The sequence below is a fragment of the Apus apus genome, chromosome 3 (assembly GCF_020740795.1).
Source record: "Apus apus isolate bApuApu2 chromosome 3, bApuApu2.pri.cur, whole genome shotgun sequence".
Lineage (NCBI taxonomy): Eukaryota > Metazoa > Chordata > Aves > Apodiformes > Apodidae > Apus > Apus apus.
In genome coordinates, this window is record NC_067284.1 from 99,820,117 (window position 1) to 99,840,722 (window position 20,606).

Genomic DNA, 20,606 nt, shown 5'->3' on the forward strand with positions numbered 1-20,606 from the left:
ACAGGGTTTTAAGAGTGTTAGTTGTTAGACTTGTTTTTCCCCAAGAGATAATTTGTTCTCATGTTTCAAGTTCTCCTGTAATTACAGATTCAAGGCTCTAAACCATACATTTTATTTACATGCCATGTATTTACCCTTCTGGTCACACTTGTTGAATGTCACTATCTGTAGATGCCTGTCAGAATTCAGAGTGGTGTTTCTCTTGCAGAACACTAATCGGTCTGTCAACCACAGATACAAGCACTTTGACTGGTTGTATGAGCGTCTCCTGGTTAAATTTGGATTAGCCATTCCAATCCCATCTCTTCCAGACAAGCAAGTAACAGGTAATTATTCCCCATTGTGAATTCATGGGATAGGAAATAAGGCAATCACTTTTTTTACCAGGTTCAGTTATTTCTTGCAGTTTGTTTTTCTCTATTTTTAAAGAAGATATTAAAAAAAACCCAAGCTTTTACCATTTGAAACTTATGAAGTTGGGTTTACTTATCTAGTCTAGTGATTTTAAAAAAGAAATAAAAATTTAAAAACAAAATCCCTAGTGACTTATTATTGGAGGGAGCTACTTACGTACCATATTTGCTGGTTGTCTGCATAAATGTTTTTTGAGGGGTTATTTGTGTGTGGCAGTTTTTTTTTCTTTTGCATTTGATTGTAAATGTGTGTTGTAGGAGCTTTGAAGCAAAGCTACTGGGAGGAAGGGGGCACCTCTTCACAAACTGCTTTTTCCTTTTTTTTTTTTTTTTGACTAGTAAAATGTTGTAGCTGTTTCTCCTGTTGCTCAATTTCACACGTGATTTAAAAAACATCTTTCATTTGTGTAACATCCTGCACTGGTTTAATGTCAGTTCAACTGGACCCTACTCTCTGAAGCTTGTGGAAGTCTTTTGTTTCAGTTTCAAGAAAAGTGGAATTGGACCCTTTAAATGCTCATGAGTTCAGCCATTGTGATTGCAAATGGCAATGCCTCTGTCATTTCAGTAGTTTCTGGCTTCCTTTCTACAAGGGTGTGCTAGAGGGCATGTGGAGAAAAGAATGGACACATGTATAGGAAGAAAATGCAGTACTTTTGCCTATTGCTACTTGTGTGTTTTCTGGTAAGATTTTTATGCAGCCTTTGAGACAAGGAGTCAAAACCAAACATATAGAAGCTAGCATGTTGTTGGCCATGTGGCTGTGGGCATCACTGAAACTGCAGCAGCTCTGCTGTGTTTGAAGAAATCTAAGCATTGATGCAGATGCTGGGATAAAGGTCGAGACAACTGACAAGTGAGGAAGTGTCTTCCCCTCCCCTGAGTCTCCTGTTTAGAATTCACCAGTGTTTTTGCTTAAACATGTACGTGTGGACTAAAAGGAAACCAGAAGACTTGATGGGATCTCTAGATTTTTTGTAACTGTGTTTTAAAAGACTCAAAAGTTTGTCATCGCTGTAAAACATCCTGCCTGTGGATTTCAGTCTTCTCAAGTCTGTGGGAGAGGAGAACACGTCTTGTGCAAAAAAAGGGAAAAAAAGGCAAAACCAACCAAACAAAAAACCAACAAAACAAACGGCCTCTTTCTCTCTTTTTGGAAACACAGGAAACTCCAAAAAAAAATGGTGCTTATTTTACATTGTGTTTAGGAGGCTTCTTTCTGAAGACTGTCTAGAAAGCACTTATTTCCATCCACTGGTCTTGGAGAAGCAGGACTCTTGACAAAGAGACTGACTTTGCTCAGGGTCATGATTTTGCTGGTGGTGATACAGCTAATTACCAGCACATAACTTCTGAATGTCTCTGTTCTTGTTGCCTTGTGTTCCTTATGCTGATGGGAATGCTCTGGAGATCTCAGTCTAGATTAATGGTGGAACAAGGTATTTTACTGCAGGTTATATAACATCTCCATAGTAGTTGATTTTATTTCCTACCTCATCTCCCCAGCTAGTTTGCAGGAAACATACTCATACCCAAATCTCGTTGTTCACTAGTTGTGTTCTTTATCTGCTGGTCTCCGTATTTCCAATTTTAAAAACAAACCAGAAAACCCACAAAAAACCTCAGTCTTGTGGAGCTGCTGCCATAGTAACCATACAGTAAAAGTATATTGAAAGTACATGTGTTCAAGGTTTGTCATCTGCACTGCTATGGAAATCAGAAGAGTTGGCTGCTGGAGGAATCTCATTCCTTACAAATACATTCTATTCGCTGTATGATGTAGAAGTCTGATGTACATATTTTTAATTGGATAAGAATCTCTCAAGACACAGTTTGTACTAAAAAGGTTCTTGTAAATACATGGAGATGATGTGCTACTGGTTTAAATCAGTCTTATGTGTATGTATTCTAACTGGTTTATACATAGGATTTATTGAGATTTTCTGAGTTTTTTTTTCCCCAGCACATTAATTTGCCAAAGGCACCTCTGCTGGATTAAAAGGCATTTTATTTAGTCTTATGTGAGGGAAAGTAGATGGGCTGTTCTCCACACCTGGATAAAAATATTTATGGGAGGTACTGCTTTGTTTAATCTGCTGTTCATAACTGAGCAGGGTGGTTTCAAATGCTTTGTGGGACATGACAGCTTGGAAAGTAAGTAGTTCTTTTTTCTCTAACATTTTTAAGCCTTACATTGACTGAAGATCTACTAGACTGTGTTAATAATTCACCAGATTAATTACCAATTCTTTTTTCTTTCTTCCTTTTTTCAAGAATTAAAAATGCTGGGGGGTACTGAGGTAGAAATGTAACAATTACTCTTCAATGTGTAACAGGGCGCTTTGAAGAAGAGTTTATCAAAATGCGTATGGAAAGACTGCAAGCTTGGATGACGAGAATGTGTCGCCATCCTGTTGTCTCAGAAAGCGAAGTTTTCCAGCAGTTTCTTAATTTTCGAGATGAGAAGGTAGGAAATAAAGTTCACACGGAGGTTGAGGAATTCCTTCCCACCCCCATCCCAACCAAGAGTTCACCTTTGGAGCCTTCTCATTTGTCTGCCCCCCTGTGGGCAGTAGTGATGAGCTGAAAACAACTGGGTTTACAAAGTAACTTAGCTGATGTCTCAAAACGAGGCATGAAGTTCCTTGTGTGAAGTGTTGTATGCGGCTCCAGCAGAGATGTGCTCTTCAAAGTAGCTTTGTTGCCAGTCTTTTAAGGGCCGTTTGTATCCTCCAGCAGAGTAGGAACATGTATGACAACTCTTGGCAGTTGCTCTGCTCTGTCTGCTGGACTTACTTATTACTGCAGTTGTCTAATTGATACTGTTTTGCTAACAGAAGCTACTTTATAGCAGATCTTGAATGTGTCTGATCCTGTGTTATACTTAAAAATACCCCCTTGCCAACAGTTTTCACTGGAATGGGTTATGATAGCATTATGCTGCAGTCTTACCTGATGTAACCAACCTTTTTTTATCCTATGCTCCCCTGCCCTAGCATGTTCTTACGCTTTTTTTTTAAGAGGCTTTAATAGCTGCCTTCAGTAAAATATGGTTTCTTCATGACTGAACTCCAGCTCTATTACTAATTTGGGTATCTACTGATGAGGAGATAAACAGGAAAACTCTGCTGCTTGTTCTTTAAAGTACTCATGCCTGTAAATACACAGACATTGCTCAAGAAGTAAATAATTCTTGGAGATTTTTAAGACCAGACTGGATAAAGGCCTGACTCACTAGGGTCACAACTGATCCTTTTTGAGTAGGAGGCTGGACTTAAAAACCTCCTGAGATCAATTCCAACCATAATTACTCTGATCCTGTAAGTAAAGGTTTAATAAAAATAGTAAGTAGCAGTCCTAGTGAAATACTATTTGAATGGCCAGTGGAGGGTTGTATAATAGTGCTAGCTAGTCAGCAGTCCTTAGTATCTAAGCTACAGACAGATATAAACAGAACAAATGTTGCAATTCATGTGGAATTTTTAGCCTCTCTATCTGTTCCCTCTAAGAGCTCAGTATGGCAACTGCATATCATCTTCATATGATCTTGACTAGCTTCTGCTATCAGTGCTATCACATGTGCAGGTGCAGTTGAATGTAATTGCTCTTACATTGTATTTCAGTAATATATGGAAAAGGTCTGTTTAAGCCCAGAGTCTAGAAGATGAAGTGCACAATGAGAAAGGAGGGCAGCTATAAGAAAACTTGGCCTCGCTGAAACTTTAATTTAAAAGCTTTAATGTGTGGATGACCTGTTTCTCCTAGACGTTTCATTCACTGCTTAAGTACGTGTCCTTAAAGATGGATGAGCAGTGGTGGTGAAATTATTTTTTTTTATCTTAAGGAGTGGAAAACTGGAAAACGGAAGGCAGAAAAAGATGAAACTGTAGGAGTCATGATATTTTCTACAATGGAACCAGAAGCTCCTGACTTGGACATGGTAGAAATGTAAGGTGGTTTCTTTTTGCATGGACATGTTATGCATCTGGATATACAACAGATACTGAGCTAGTATGAACTTGAAATTGTAAGCGTGCACATAGATTAATAGACGTGACAAGGTACTTATCAAGGTAGAGCTGACAGATGAGATTTTTCATATCGAGCCCTCTAAAACTTGGTGGAACTTCATGTGACATCTCTTTGACTTCAGTGGCTGAATACTGATCCAAAAAGGATTGATGCAAAACTAGTTGATGAGGTAGAGCAATGGCAGATCCTACGGAGTTATGTTTTGTATTGCTATGGGAATATATTTTGATCTTCAATTATGAACAGCTCCCAAGTGTGCAAGGCTTGCCAAGTACCTTAGGATAACTGTAGTTGGGTCATCAAGGAAAACCATGTTTCTGTAAAATACTTGAAGTATAGGAGTCTAAATTATTTTATTGTTATTCATTGTTATATGAATTTTGTTAGTTCTGTTACTCTGATGTCTAATTTCCTGACCATGTGGGTCTATTTCTGTTAAGTGCTTTGGGTAGCCTTTTTTTTTTTTTGAAGGTAACTAAAATGCCTATATTTAAACAGAGAAATTCTGACCTCAATGAAATGGCAGAGATTTCAAGGAGTTTTTTTCTCTAATATTTTTAAGACCTAATTGACATTGCTAAACATTTCAGTATTGCATTTAAAGTTAGTGTCATGCAGCTGTTAATCTGCTTTTTGTTTTTGCTTTTTCCAAATGGCTCAGAGAACAGAAATGTGATGCAGTGGGTAGGTTCACCAAAGCAATGGATGATGGAGTTAAAGAGCTGCTGACAGTGGGACAAGAGCACTGGAAGAGGTGTACAGGACGTAAGTGTCACTTCTGAACTCAGGAGTCCTTTCTGTGTTGCTTTTCTCTGTGGTTTTTTCATTATTTTTGTTGTTTATGATTCAAGGCACATTTTGAAACTAAAGGAAATCCTAGACTGTCACGAGGATTTTATGGCGTTCTAGCTGCTTTCAGTGTCTGACAGTATCAATTGTGCAAGTTTTTAAATTTTTGGTTTGGGGGTGTGTTGTTTTTTTTTCTTTCTCTCATAACAGAAATATCTGGTCCCTGCCCATAGGTTTAAAAATATTAAAGGTTAAATAATTCTAGTAATCCAGCTAAAGCCCTTGTTGGACCTGTTTTCACATTTGTCATTTATCTACGTTTTAGTGACATGGGCAAATTCGACAAAACCATAAAAGATTGCATTTTATTAACCCCTTATTTAGGATTCTTGCATGCCAGGAGAAGTGATTTAAAGATAAAATGAGTTGAAAAGAAAAAGAAAAGAAAAAGCAACTTGATTCTAACTTAATCTTTAGCCCAATTCTTTTTCTCCTATCTTGTCTCTTCCTTCCCACAGATATTTAGGGTTGCAGAACTTCACACCAAGTCCCTATGACTCTGCCTGGGCTCTAATTTCCTAGTCCACAGCAGTGTTCAGTGTTTGTGGCCACCACAAGGCAGCTATTGAAAGGAAGCAGGTACTACAGTTGAGGATCATAATAAAAAACACTTCAGGGCAGACTGTAGTGTCTGGCGTCCGAAGACCTATAACACAAATCTCCACAAATTTCCTCAATTTTTTTTCTTTCCTTTTTTCCCCCCCTTTTTTTAACTCCTGCCAAAAAAACCACAAAACATTGTCCCCAGACTTGGGAGGAAATACATTACCTTGAATTATCTCTTTGCTTCTTTCTAATCTAACACTGTAGTTGGATATCTGGGGCTGACCAGAGGAAATGGGACATAGAGAAGCCCATTCTTGTCTGGTAGTGATTGTGATAGACCTTAGTATCTCTAGGATGTGAACTTTAGTTACTCCACTTTGAATAAAAGGGTTTCCTTCTACACATCACTGACCCTCTGCTGGTCAAAAGTAGTCTAGTACAGGACAGAGCTCTGACATTGTACAGATCTCTCTTCACTAGGAGATGATATCAAGGGGGAGGCAGAGTGCGGGGGAAGGACTAAGGTCCCTCAGATGAGACTAGAAAAACAGCGTTGCTGTGCAGTTACAGGGCCAGTGATCAAAACCACTACAGTGAAGGGCTGGCTGTGACTTGTGCTTACAGTAGAAATTCAGTATTTTGTTCACTGCTAAAATCTCCCTAAACTTACCACACCAGTGCTTTAGGTATGGAATGACTCTTCTGATACTTACAGCTGTTAGAGTGAATGTAGTAAATCAGATATTACTGTGTTAGAATGTTCAACTTTTCAGATACACTGAATAGAAAAAGGAAACTGGTGAACAGGGACATGCAGAACTGAAGAATTTCAATAGTCTCTTACGTTTTAAGTTCCCTGTCAGCTCTAGTCCCAACTCCTAGTAAGGAGTATTTTTATCATTTCCTGAGCAATAGTTCTGTACATTCCATTATACTTAAAATGACTGTCAGTGAGAACTTCCTAAATACAAATGTGAAAAGAAACCAAACATTTTTCACTGAAGTTTCCAATGGGGATTCAGTAACAAGTTAATGGCTGATAACAGATCTCTAGTACTCTAAATGGCACTTGTTGTGTAAGAAATACCAGTTGTTATAAATATTCTAACTTCTGAGCAAGAACTAGGTCAAAGATAATCAATAAAATTGTGGTTGGGGGGTTTGGTTTTTGTTTTTTTGTCGTGTACTTGTTGTTTTTTTTTTAACCACACAAAGGAGCTCCTCTGTGAAAACTGGACTGTGTGGGATGCTAGAGCTACTAAGAAACTACTTATTTACTGACAGTGCATGCTCTGAATACAAATGTTTGACAACAAAGAGCAGGTCTACTTGTTGTTTTTCTCCTAGAATAGCTAGCTGGTAAACAATTGCTTTTACTTTCCAGATTGCATTTTAGACCTCTGGGGTGGTAATTTTCAAAGTGTTAATAACAAATGCACTCATAGGTCACAGCTTACTGACTATGTTGTGAGGAAGCAATTTATGCATGTTTTCAGTAAATATATTCTAAAAACCAATTTTGTAATTCAAATAGATGCATAAATTTTTGTCTTTAGATAATCTGGTTTTCTGATGCCTTTAAATATTAGGTCCATGATTTGAGCACATTTTAGGTATTATAGGTCTGTATAATAATCCCTTCCCTTAAAATATGAAGGAGATCTATTCTCATATCATTAGAGCACTTCTCCCACTCCCCCTTGAGCCCCCAGAACAACAAAGTTCCACTTGTGAAGGGGAGAAATAAGAGCTAGGAGTGCAGTGAGATTTTTTTCTTTGTAGCAGTCACACAGTTTCCCCAACTGTTTTTGGCTTTTAAGAATCCAGACTGCAATGGTTTTGTGCAGTTTTGGAACATCTGTAGCAGGGGAGGGGGGTAAGAAAGAGATTGTAAACGCTTCACGAGAGGAAATGTAAAACATAGTTGTTTTTGACACCTGCTTCTATCAAGTTTTGGAAATGCTACATATGTAGTCTCACCCTTATGGGTTTTTGCTTCTGTTTCCCTCTTTTCCCCATCCTTTTCCCCCCCTTTCAGCACTACCCAAGGAATACCAGAAGATAGGAAAAGCATTGCAGAGCTTAGCACTGGTCTTCAGCACGAGTGGATACCAAGGTACTTCTATATCTTAATTTGTACTTTGCTTAACAAAAGATATTTTAATTACATCATGCTGCCTTTTTTGCTAAATATAATGCTTTCCTCTTTGAACTTTAGTTGTCAAATGTGTTTCTGGAAAAAATACTAAGAACTTGTTTCCCTGTGGGTATTATGGGGTTTTATATTATGGAGTTTTAGTCTGCAATCTTATTTTCTCTCACTGTATAATCATGTAGTGGTGGAGTTTAGCTTGATCTCATTAATATATAATCTGGTCACTGACAAAAGATGCTGTAGCATGTCAGAAAGGGGAGAAAATATGGCCTTGAAATACCTGTTACGGAACTAGTGAGTGACTTTATGAAACAACTCCACATGAGGATGAAAAGCTTACTACAAGATTTTCATATACTGTTATGTGGGCTGGCAGGCTGGCTACTGAGGTCCTTTCTTGTCCTTTACCTTTCCTCCTCCTTCAGGAGCCCTAAAATAGAGCTTGTTATGTTGAGTATGAAAGCTGCGTGAGGGAAAAGCAAGGACAACAGTTGCTCAAAATTCTAATGTCAGTCTTTTGGCCAAATTTTAAATCCTGCTTTGATGTGTTAAGTTCCACTGATGTTTTCCAGATAACTGGAAAATATTTCTTCATATCTCACAGTCCATTTTCTAATTGAGTCAATTTTTTCTGGCATTCTCTTGTGAAACATTGGAGTTTTTGTTTATTTGGGGTTTTTTTCCTAGACTTAATAGCAAAATTGCTCTTTTCTAAAACCTTGTAACACTGTAGCATAGAGGCTTCCTGAAATCTTTCCATCTTAGGACTTGTAGTTGACCAGTACTTTCTCTGACTACTTATCTATCCCTTGTTTTGTACTTTTAAAGCCTTTTTGTCCCATAAACCGTGTATTACAGGGCAACCACTTCTGGAGCTCTGGCTCTCTGCTACTGGAAACACTGGAAATAGGCATCTAGTCCCTGTTGTTTGTTCTTATCTTTGTCCTGTACTTCAACAGGATGACTGCTTACTTAGGCAACATGCTATGCTCCAATTCTAAGAGGTTAATTTTGGATGTGAGAACCAAGTTTGCATATGTACTCTTAGCATGGGTTAGAAAACTGTAAATCCCAGCCAGATACAATCTGGCTTTTCTGATGCTATTATTTTGAAGAAGGCACAGATCTTTTCCTTTAAATGAAGAAGTACTAGCTAGGCTGAGTATGGGGTATGATTTTTCTGGACTGTCAGGCTCCTTCAGCCATACTTGAAGGCACTCAGTTCACTTTCTGTTGGGAGTTGAATCTCTTTGTACCTGTTTGTTTTGTTTTTAAATATTTGAGTTCTGGAAACTTAAGCATTATAGGCTGCCAAGATTGCAATGATTGATTTGATGACTGAACACTTCAAGCTTCTGGTAGCTGACTTTTCTGACTTACTGAATACACTGTTAGTTCTTTCATTTGCATAGTTAGGATGAGATTTATCTATTGTCCTTACCTCTCATCAGTGCTGCCTGCTTGCTCTGCAAAGCCTTACTATGTGTTGTGAATGTCTATTGCCTTCTCTTATTTCCAGCCTAAAATGTTTAAGATTGCACCAGGCAAGATGCACTTATTAATCTGACTCACTCAGGCTCCTTTTCTTATGCTGCAGAATGAACCTCATCAATTAGTTGCCAGCAACAGTGCATATTAGGAATCTGTCCCCAGTATTTGCAGAGGCAAGGGTACCTTTAAAAGTAATAAGGATACATTGAGAGGTTCTTATTTAACTTAGCCACAGGCCGATGTACTGTCTGATCATTTTTAAAAACACATGCCTTGAAAGTATGATCCTGGTCTAAAAATGCATGTTGGATAGCTTCAGAATGTGCCTGGAAGTGTCTTGCAGGCTGGCACTTTGTTGTCTCTCCTATTGCATCATAGAGTGCTCAAGTTAACGCAGCCTTAAATAGCGTGGCTTCTCTTTTGCGGCACCAAATCTGGCTGAGTCTTTCTCCTAAATTAAGAAAATGTGAATGGTTGTGGTATGCCATTCAGCCATAGTAAGATCTCCTAATCCAACCTCACCCCTCAGGAATTCTGTTAGGCAGTTACATGCAAGTTTCACTATCTTGCCAGCTAGCAACAGGCACATCTTCCAAGCTGCTTGTGTGCAATGAACACTGTCAGCATGAGGTGCACACATCAAGAAAAATCTTGCTACAAGTAGTTCCCTAGTACATCAAACTTGATCTGTTTCCCTCTCTGCGATTCTGTTAAAACATGCTTTGGAAGCCATTTTAACTAGTGTTTTTACAACTGCCTTTATTCAAAGCTTCTAGGCCCTCTCTGATTCTCATATGTAATGCACTCTGCCCGGATTTTGTTGTAAATGTCAGCAGCATGTGGGCCTTCCTGGTTTTGTGTTGATTAAAGAACCCCTGACACCCTGGTATATCCTTGCACTGGGACCCAGCTTGGCTTTCATGGCTTGAGTTAAGAAGCCCATTCTCACCTTCACATTGGTTCAGAAATAGAGAATGCTAGAAACTTGGCCCTGTCCATGTAGCAAAACTCTGACAAAAACCTGCGCTGATAATAGTGATTGGGAGGAATCTGATGCTGGAATTCAAGTTACTCTGATGGGTCACCATGTGGGTTGCATGCAAAATCTCTGACAAGGTGGCCTGATGTAGGGAGTGACTGGCTGAGTATGCCATGACACTGCTGATAATGTGTATTAGAACCTGGAGGGTGCAGCAGGTGAGAGATGACATCTGACTCTGTAAAGCTGCCCTGGCACTACCAGAAAAGAGATTGTAGAAGAAAAGGATGGTGTGTTGAGGAGCTGCAGCTATTCTTCTACCACTTGTGTGCCTGCCTTTTGTTGGAATCCACTGTCTGGAACAACTTCTATGTATGCTTTCCCTCAGCCCTACTTCTGGAGGAGTGGGAATGCTAGTAGTAGAAACTCTTAATGCCCATGCTTTCTACAAGTTGGCTTTGTGCCCTGCTGCCCCAAATGAAAGAGGATAGGTGTTGGAAGGGCTTGTCTAGACTCTGTGAAGCTCCAGTCTACAAAGGTCATTTGAGTGAGCTCTGCACAGAAAGGGAGGATTTTCTCTTTCTACTCAAATATACATGGACTTCCTCTTTCTTTTTGCTCAGATAGGACAAGTCAGCTTCTCTTATGGCATTATGAAATGAACAGCAACATCTAGGCTAACTGGAATTCTGACTTATTACAAAGTCATGCCAGGTTTTGTCCCAAAATCTAGGAGTCAGCTACCTATGCAGCAGTTACTTCTGAGCAGACATGAGGAATTCTGAAATAATGAAATTATTTAAGTCTACATGACATAATGAAATTGATCTCCCTGAATTTTTGGTATTGTTTTACAACAATGGGAGAATATATTTTGAATTATGTACCTATTAGATCTCACAATGACATTTCATGCTGCTGTTGTTTATTTTATATAGACAGGCTCAAATAGGACAAAAATAACTTTATTTAGCATTTGTGTTGCTGGCCTTACTAGTTCTTGGGATCAATAGCTTTCCCTCAAAAGTTTTTGATTTTATGAAACGGAAATCTTGTTTCCGTTAGGAGGTACTAAAATTAAGGAATCCTATCTAATAAATCTCTGACAAAGATAAGTCCATATGTTGTAGTGAAATAAGGTAATTTAATGTTAAAATCAATCATTAATTAAATTAATGATAGGTAATTTTCAGTTAAGTCACTTATTAATGTCTATAGAATAAAAACAAAATGCTTGTAAAAGACTTAACTGCTGATTAATATCAAGACATCTGAAAGGATGAGAAAAATCTTTTCTTAAACTAATATTTGGTATCTACAAATTATACCTTCCCCTTTCTCTACCTCAACTTGCTTTCCATACTGTTGACTACATGCTTTGGACAAGCTAACAAGGATGGAAAAAACCTGTGGTGTTTTGGGAAGTTGAAGTGGCATGAAAAACAAGAATGTAAGGCTTATTTCCACCTTTGTTCCACATAGCCATGTCCTGCTTAGTAGTACAGTGTTTAAGCACTTGTGGTGTTGTCTAGCTTAGGATTTGTGGTGATGTCTGTATTTTGAAGTATACTTTATGGGGCCCTTTCACTTTCATCATCATACGAAATAGATCCGAAACTCACTATAAAAAGCAGTGATTGTTACAGAGCCCGAAATTATTGTCCGAAAGTTCCTTAAAGGGTCAGAGTTGGCAAGGAAAAAAAGTTAGCTAAGCCTCCTTCTGCTTCTCTGACCTCCTAATAATTATGGTCCAGGACTGCTGGAGAGCTTAGGGCAAAAATCACTGCCCCACAGGGCATCATGGAGGATTTACTACTTCTCAGGTCTGAAAACCATGTATTAAAAATCAGAACAGTGGGTGTCTCTTCAGCTTTGTTAGTCTATCTTCTAGTGTTACTTTCCTCATTCTCCCTTCCGTCCCATTCTGGTAAGCTTCCTGTTGCCCTTGTGGGGGAATGAATACCTGTGTATTTAAACTACATATAATTATGGAACATAGAAGTGAATGGTGCTAGTACTATGGTGGAAGAGTGTTTATGTGGTCCCTTTAGTACTCATTTTCTACAAGGTCTTCAGAGTTTTTGTTCTTTAATGGTATAAAAAATACTAATATTTTCCTAACTTCTTTATTACTGCTGGTTATAAAATAGGCATTTATTACAGTAAAATAAGCTATTTTAGAAATTTGTCTTGAATCGAGGCAAATTTCTTACTGTAATTGACTTACTGTAATTTCAGTGCTGTTGTTTACTTTTAGGAGAATCTGATCTCAATGGAGCAATAACAGAAGCAGGAAAAACTTATGAAGAAATTGCCAGTCTTGTAGCAGATCAGGTTAGGATTATTACGAATGTATTGGCATAGTGTGTACAAATATGTTGCCTGTTTGGATCACTTCTGACTTTTTTGCTTTTCTGTTAAAACATACCTGCTGGTGCTGCAGACAAGTTAAATGAAATTACTATTATTACATCTAAGTACACTTTCATCCTCTTTTCTACTGTATGTCAACTTAAGGGGAATGTGATGGGAGGGTATTTCTCTCAGGTCAGAAAGATCAAATGTTGGTCTCTAAATTAATGAAATTATTGTTTTCTCTTTAAATGTTTGTTTTCTGATGACGGTGAGGTATCTTTTAGTACTGATTCAGAAGAATGAGATAATCAAGAATAGGGTTTCTAACTTCCCCCTGCATTTCCCAAATGTCTACAGGATCCAGATCTTGCTGCATTTCACTATCTTGACATGCAATTGCCTGCTTCAGTAAAAACCTAGTTTAAAAAAAAAATCCTTATTTGCGTCAGAATTCAAGTAATAAATGTTTAGTTTATTAAGCCTAAAGTCTCCAAAGTGTGGATCCTCTTGACCACAAGGCTGAAGTCTGGAAGTTCTTAAAACAGCTTTCCAAGTCAGTTGACTAAGGAGATGTACCTGTGCATGTTCATATCTGTGTATGTAACAAGATTGTTGCTTAGTAGTGCTATTGCTAGGACTGGTAACGCCTTTTCAGTGAAAATTTGAGGCAAACCTCCTCGCTTGGTAAGTTAGTGTTGAGTAAAACAAAGAATAGAGGCATCTGCTCAGTGGTGCTCAGTGCCTTTCTCCAAAGAGCTTGTATTTTAATAAGAACCTTTTGAAATACTAAAAACTTGCAACAAACAATTAAGATTTTGGTTTGGATTTTTCCCTATTCTTTCCTTCCCTTTTTTCCTTCACCTTTTTTTGGTATCACAGTTTCTTTTCTGTGATGATAATATGCCACAGATAATTTTACTAATGCTTACACTTTATTTATCAGCCCAAGAAAGACCTTCACTTTCTGATGGAAACAAATCATGAATATAAGGGATTTCTTGGTTGCTTCCCTGATATCATAGGAGCTCATAAGGTATGTGAGGGGCCATTCCTTTTAAGGGTCGGGCAGTAGGAAGATCTACATCAACAAAAGGGGTGGTATGGTACACTTGATTAGTGCAGCAGCCTGGTCCTTCCAGAAACACTGGATGTTGCTGTGAAACTGGCATGTTGATTTTTAAAACAGAAAATACTTAAAGGGGAGGGAATTCAGAACTTGTCACTAGAAGCTTCATTATTTTCTTAACCTTAACTTCATATCCCAATGTGGTGAATAGGAGTAGTGTAAATTTGTAGTATTTGAGTCTTACATGGTAGCTGATACTAAACCATTCCAGTATTGTAGGAAAAATTGTGTGCCCTTACATGGCTACTGTAGTGACGTGTGATAAATAATCATGCACTGTCTAGACATTTCTTTAATATTAAAAAAATAGAGAATAGGGTTAACTTCTCAGGGGAGGAGGGATGACAGACGACAAACAACCCATCAGCCACAAAAAAAACCCACTTTTCTCTCTGCAATGTGGATGCCATCAAATAATAAAACAATACATTTGGCCATTGTGTCTAGTTTTGGATATTCTACTCTATTTTCATGCTAGAGTTTTCCTTATGTTCCTGTGCCTGCTGTAACGTTTTTCAGAAAACTAAAAGTTTTTAAGTATTAAACAAGTACACAAGTTGTTGTGTTTTTTTTTACCACTTGAAGTGTTAAATGTATAAAACAAGAACATCCTTCTGAGAGCAGCAAAGATAAAAGCATATCAGATGTGTGTGTTCTTTCTTTGGGACACTTATGGTCCCACATCCTGTAGAATCCTTGGGGAAATACGCCCTAAAAGAAGAAGAAATGTTTTTAAAACTTGAAATATAAGCATACTGCCAAGAGATGTGTAAATAGATTCTCTTGAATGTTGTTTGGCACAAATTCATTGTGAAGGGGAAGGCATTTTTTTATATGCTTGTTGTTTACGTGGCACAGGGATTTTTTTTTAATCAAAAGTTATAAATTACAATGAGTTGTAGTTTCTTGGAAAGTAGTTTGTTGTCACATGTTACATTATGTGCAAATAAGGTTCTGCAGGCATTTGATAGTTTGAGGCTTTTGGATGTCTTTTGTTGTTCAGCTGTATTTTGAAACTTGATCCTTTTGTCCTTTCTGTATATATCCTGGTGTATTTTTGCTTTCACCAAACTCAGTTTTCTAGTGGCTGACTTCATGTCTGTCTGAAGTCACTTCTTGTCAGCTGTTAGGACTCTTGAAGGCAATAGAGTGAAATAACCACCGTCAGGTGAAGATGTGGGAAGGCAGAATCTGTCATTGGGCGTGTATATATGTGTTATGTTGTGCAACCTCAGAATGTTGAGTAGCATTTTAAATTACTATAAAGACCTTTAAGTTGATTACTCTTTTAATCTACACTTTGATCTTTCTGCATTTGGTTTCTACAGGGAGCAATAGAAAGAGTGAAGGAAAGTGATAAATTAGTTGCAACCAGTAAAATAACACCTCAAGACAAACAGAACATGGTGAAACGTGTGAGCACCATGGCTTATGCACTACAAGGTAAACCCAATCTTGGGCTAAATGGCAATGTTGTAGACCTTTGAAGGACACCTTTAAGTAACAAACTTTGAAAGATAATATTTGTTCTAACAGGAATGGAAATTAAACCTAGGTAAGCACACTGCACTTGAAAAACTGGGAAAGTGAGGAGTCAAGCCTCCGTTCCACAGGATATCATTCACTTAAGTGCATCCTGACTAACAGGATAACATCTAACTTGAGTGGGACTATTCATTGCTGAGGGAGTTGCATCTTTTTTAGCTGGCTTAAAGCCAAGAGTGTTCAGTATTTTACAGGACCTCAGAGTGGCACACAAAATTGGTTTTAAAAACAAAGAGGAAAAGACCTTTCACCTCTCCTTGATCCACAATGATGCAAGAGAACTGGGCTGTATAAGTGGTAATCATGGAGGAGACTTCACAGATGACTTTGGCAATCTAGAATATTTCATCTCCCTCTATTGGTTTCTCGATATGTTTAACTTTTTATTTCAGACATAAGCTATTATCTGATAGGAGATGCAGAAAGTAGTGAAAGGCGTTATGGATTAAGTAGTGATTTTTCTCAGGTTTCTACTGAAGCAGCCTCAGTCAAGAATGGGTCAAACATTACTGGCTGTATCTTTTTTTTTTTTTAGCTAAAAAAATACAGCTGTGGCTTGTGACTTGATATCTGTACCCTTGGAAATCTAAATGTCTTGGCCAAATTCTGTTGAAAACACTTCAGGGAAGAGCAGTTGCCTCAGTAGGAGAAAATTCTGATTGTATTCTTTATCAAATCTTTATACACCTGAGAATTGTAACAAGGCTGTAACACCTGGCTTTATCCAGGAAGTGTCTGTACTTTAGCAGTGAGTAACTGAGATACTACCAATTTTATTAACACTTCCATCATAACTTGAGTGCCGCAGGTAAAACAGGTTATGGGAGCCTGAGGACGGTAACCATGCTGGCAGGGCTGGGCACGGAACTTGTTGCACAGTAACTAATCTGAACTGAGGGAAGCTGTTCCTAATTACAAATACTTCTCTTAAGTCATTTGCCTCCTGGGTCTAATTGCAGCTGAGATGAATCACTTCCACAGTAACCGGATTTATGACTACAATAGTGTGATTCGCCTGTATCTGGAGCAGCAAGCACAGTTCTATGAAACGGTAAGGTGCAGCATTGCAGTGCTGTTTTCCTGGCACATGCTGAGCTGCTACTTTTATAAGAAATACTCACAGTACTTAATCATCTTTTTGTATGAGCCCCTCCAAGAGGACATGGACTGTACATGTAAAAAAAAAAAGAAACAAAGAACGAGTTAAAATATTTTCCTGTAGATGCTATCCTATGTATATTACTATGCCATATTAGACCTGTTAGACCTAAAATCCAGTGTTGAGTGACACTATTGTTGCTAGCTTGATCGGTTTTTTTCAATGGCAGTGCTAAGGTTACAAAGAATTTTAGTTCTGTGGTTATGCATTAACTAAGACCTGCTGCACTGAATACAATAATAAACCATTTTAATGAAACTTCTCTCCCGTAGGATGGGAGGTTGAAGGGAAGCTTCTGTGATTTAAAGCCTGATGCTTATACAAGTGTTGGATAGGGGGAAGTGGAGTGGTTTAGGTAACTTACTAATTAAGTGAACTCTGAGCACTTGACCTACAAGCTCAGTTCTCATTTAACATTGTTCTTGTGCATGTGTTCCTTGTGGTTTTTTAGATGAAAGCTGAGAACAAATTTTCTACTGTGATATGCTGGTAAAAAGTGATTTTGTGCTGGAGCCTGACTTATGTCATTTAAAGAAGTAATACAGGCAACTGGTTGCCCCTTACAGCAGTAAAAGGTGCCAGTGAGGCTTTGGAGTATCTTCAGTGGATGAGAACTTAAGGTCCCCCATCAGGTCACCTTGCTTAGTTTCTCTGACACATATAATGGGATTAGGCAAGGGTTCCTCATTACCTTCTTTCAGTCTCGTCCAGTTTGTCTCAGTTCTTCAGATTGTACCCTCACTAGTGTATTTGTACCCGTCCTCTCTCCCCTAGTACAGGAACCAGATCCATGTTCACATGTGGGGTGCTGGTTACCATGAGAGCTGTGGGGAGAGCACAGGAGCTCTGTTCTGAAGTGTCTTACTTCAGCAGGGAAATGGATTTAATGAAAAGTCTGCCTTTGTGTAGGCCTCCTGCATAGTGCAGGGCTAGACAACCTAGTAAGCAGGATGACAGCCCTGTCTACAATACTTTCTCCAACACAACCTGAGCAGTGAAAGCACAAGATGAACACGGCAGAAAGTGTATATATGAGAAGAAAAGCCTGTATAGTGGAATGCTTTGAGAGTATGACAGAAAGTGTAGTTTTTTAAAAAATGAAAGAACAATCAATTTAATTTCTTAGCCTGCAGTCCTGTTTCTGCACAGTATGAAGTGACTAGAGGTTGAATCTATTCTGTTTCTTTGTTTCAGATTGCACAGAAGCTGAGGCAGGCACTCAGCCGCTTTCCGGTGATGTAGAGACTAAGGAGCACTCAACATTAAAGAACAACTCCAAAGTGCTTTTCTGATTTGGGGGCAATGCCAATAAAAACTTGCTAGCCTTTGCCAGCCAAAAATAAACCCACCAAAAAAAACCCCACAACACCAACAAAAATCAGTTCTAGAAAAAAATTATTTAAAATCTTACTTTATCAGCCTAAATCATAAGGTTTTCTTACCTTGAATGTTCTCCCATTCATAAAGCCAGATAGATAATGCTGTCAGTTTAGGGATCTAAATTATCAAACTGATACATGGCCATGGACTTCATGCAGAGTTGGGTCAATCAGATGTTCTTCCAAAAACTCTTAATCAACATCAGAGTTACAAATGTGTAACTTTTTTTTTATGTGGGAAAGCAGGCAAGCTTGAGAAAATTACCGTAATACTGTTATATTCAGCTCTAGTGATTCAGTAGCCAGGAGGAATTATATTCGTGTATGTTTCTGGTACATGCTCATTATAATCTCCTGAATGAACACTTTAAGTTTTGCTTCCCAAATCCAGCCATGGCATACAGCTCCCAGTATGACTTCTGGTAAATATCATTCACTCTTCCCTTTTTTTCCTTCTGAGTCTTGTACTTGTGGCACAACACCTCAGAGCTTATGTCAGGCTCATTCTTTCTCTCTATGCACTGTGTAAAAAGACAAAGTACCAAGAAGGAAAAAGCCATTCAGAAAGGTGTGAAACACAGTTTTCCATATCAGCACTTTGACCCGTTTTGCCACAGGGTGCTGGTGTTCTTCAGTGCTGTACAGGAACAGCTTCCCTTTTACCTCTCTGAGACTTTTAGGTGTTTCAGCAGAGGGGACACAGCGACATCTAACCCAGACTAGTAGAAGTCCCCAAATTCCAACTAAGTTCAGGCCTTCATGTAGTAGTATGATATGCTATAGGCTTGGGTTTACTTTTCGTTACCTTCTGATCCAAAATAAAAGGTGACAAAAGTACTGAGTAACACCATTAGTTACACAAACTCTTTGATTTGATCATCATCTCTTATCAAGTGGCCCCGTGTCCTCTTTCATACTACTGAAATATCATTTAAGGCCTGGGCTTTTCAGAGCAAAAAGGCCACAACCAGCCCTGTTCATAACAGGCAGTAGCTACAGTAATTCATTTAACGCAATAAGCAAGCAGGAAAGCCAAAATGCAGTTTTTAGCTAAAATGTGCCTGGAACATTTACATTTTAGCAAAAAAAAAAAAAGATGCAAAGGCAGACATTCTAAGTGACGGGTACAGTCTGCTGGTTGAATAGTTGCCTTATTCTGTTATGTATTGGTGTTACTTTTGTGTGCTAGAAGAAAAAGCTGGGTCTGCCTGACTAACAAGAAACCAAACCAAACAAGAATAAGCTGAAGTCTAGATGCTTTTCGATGTCATAGGTTTTGTTCACATTTTATAAACCTTGTCTTTTTCTCCTCCCAGTTTCAGTAGTTTGCTTCCAAAATTCCATATTGCAGTGTTGTTTGATACAGCCATTTAAATATGTACAAATTGTAAAGAATGTGTATAAATGTTTTACACCAAATGTAAGATCTGCTTGCATGTAGAAGCAGCTTATATAATAAATTGTTACAATATGTACAGTAAATTCTGAAATCACTTTTTCAAGCCAGCATTTTTTTAGCATTTGTATATTCACTTTTTTGGTAATGAAATCTCTTTGTAACAGACTCTTAATTTGGAAAGGGGAAGAGGGGGGGTCTTTTTACCAATCTTTAAATAGCTCTGTATGCACTGAAGTTGAATATTCTTTACCTTGAATAGATGTTTTTGGAATCTAAGTGTAAGCTGTGCATTCCCAGTGCAGGGAAGCTACGACAGTAGCAACTGTATCAGAGATGCAACGTTTTGGCAAAAAAACCAAAACACCTGTTTAAAGACTTCCAGTAAAATGAAGTTAAACTGATAATAAATATTTATGTATATCCACAAGACTATTTTATTTTTTTTCTTTGAAATAATCATGTTGCTTTTTAACAGGCTGATGCAGTGTGAGGCAAATCCTCAGTAGGGCTTTTCATCAACTTAGACACTGGCCAGCTGAGGACTGAGAAAGTGTCCATGTGTCTTCCATAAAGCAGGAACCACAACTGAATGGTATAATAGTGCTAGTGAGTGCAAACCAGCAAAGGCTATGCATATGTTGTAAGCTTTCATTATTCAGGTCAGTCTAGCTCATGGTTGACAGAACCCTCCTGACTGCAAATAAGTAGTAGAGCACAGTGCTGCTGTGTATTCCTGGCTCTCTGTCGATGTGGTGTTGACCCAGAATAGGAATTAGATTGTCTTTGGTACTTGTTTTTTAAGTTGGACATGAATAGTGGCGTAGTCAGGTTGGGTGAGTTGGAAACAGCAGAAAAACTTCACATTGAAGATGCAGTTATGAAACAAAAATAACGACTTTAGAGTAAGACCTGGGCAGTACCCCCCTGAATTTTATTTGTCACAGCTGAGTAATTAATCTCTGGAGTATGAGAAAGCCCTAGCTTTTTCTTGGAGGGTATGATGTAACCAAACAGTTCTGTTATCCTAGTGACTTTGTAAAAGATATCAAATGCCCTACGTACTGGGTTTAATTTTAAATATTGTTTGTTCCATTACTGTAAAAATACTAAATTCATCTTTTAACAGTAAAAATAGGTATAAAGTAGCTATACAAAGAGGAATGCTAACTGTATTTCTT

The 20,606-nt window shown here is 38.2% G+C and overlaps 1 protein-coding gene across 3 annotated transcripts in view; it reads left to right on the forward strand.

Annotated features, from left to right (window-relative positions):
• LOC127383389 (sorting nexin-9-like) overlaps positions 1–19,855 on the forward strand; it is a 625,662-nt gene extending 605,807 nt beyond the window's left edge. For all 3 annotated transcript variants that reach the window (XM_051616256.1, XM_051616257.1, XM_051616258.1), the window contains 10 exons: positions 209–326; positions 2,750–2,880; positions 4,258–4,361; positions 5,107–5,210; positions 7,879–7,956; positions 12,723–12,799; positions 13,764–13,853; positions 15,275–15,389; positions 16,451–16,542; positions 17,845–19,855. In XM_051616256.1, coding sequence (XP_051472216.1) covers positions 209–326; positions 2,750–2,880; positions 4,258–4,361; positions 5,107–5,210; positions 7,879–7,956; positions 12,723–12,799; positions 13,764–13,853; positions 15,275–15,389; positions 16,451–16,542; positions 17,845–17,892 — 957 coding nt within the window. In that variant the 3' untranslated portion in view covers positions 17,893–19,855. The remainder of the gene's footprint in view (positions 1–208; positions 327–2,749; positions 2,881–4,257; positions 4,362–5,106; positions 5,211–7,878; positions 7,957–12,722; positions 12,800–13,763; positions 13,854–15,274; positions 15,390–16,450; positions 16,543–17,844) is intronic.
• The last annotated feature ends 751 nt before the right edge of the window (positions 19,856–20,606 follow it).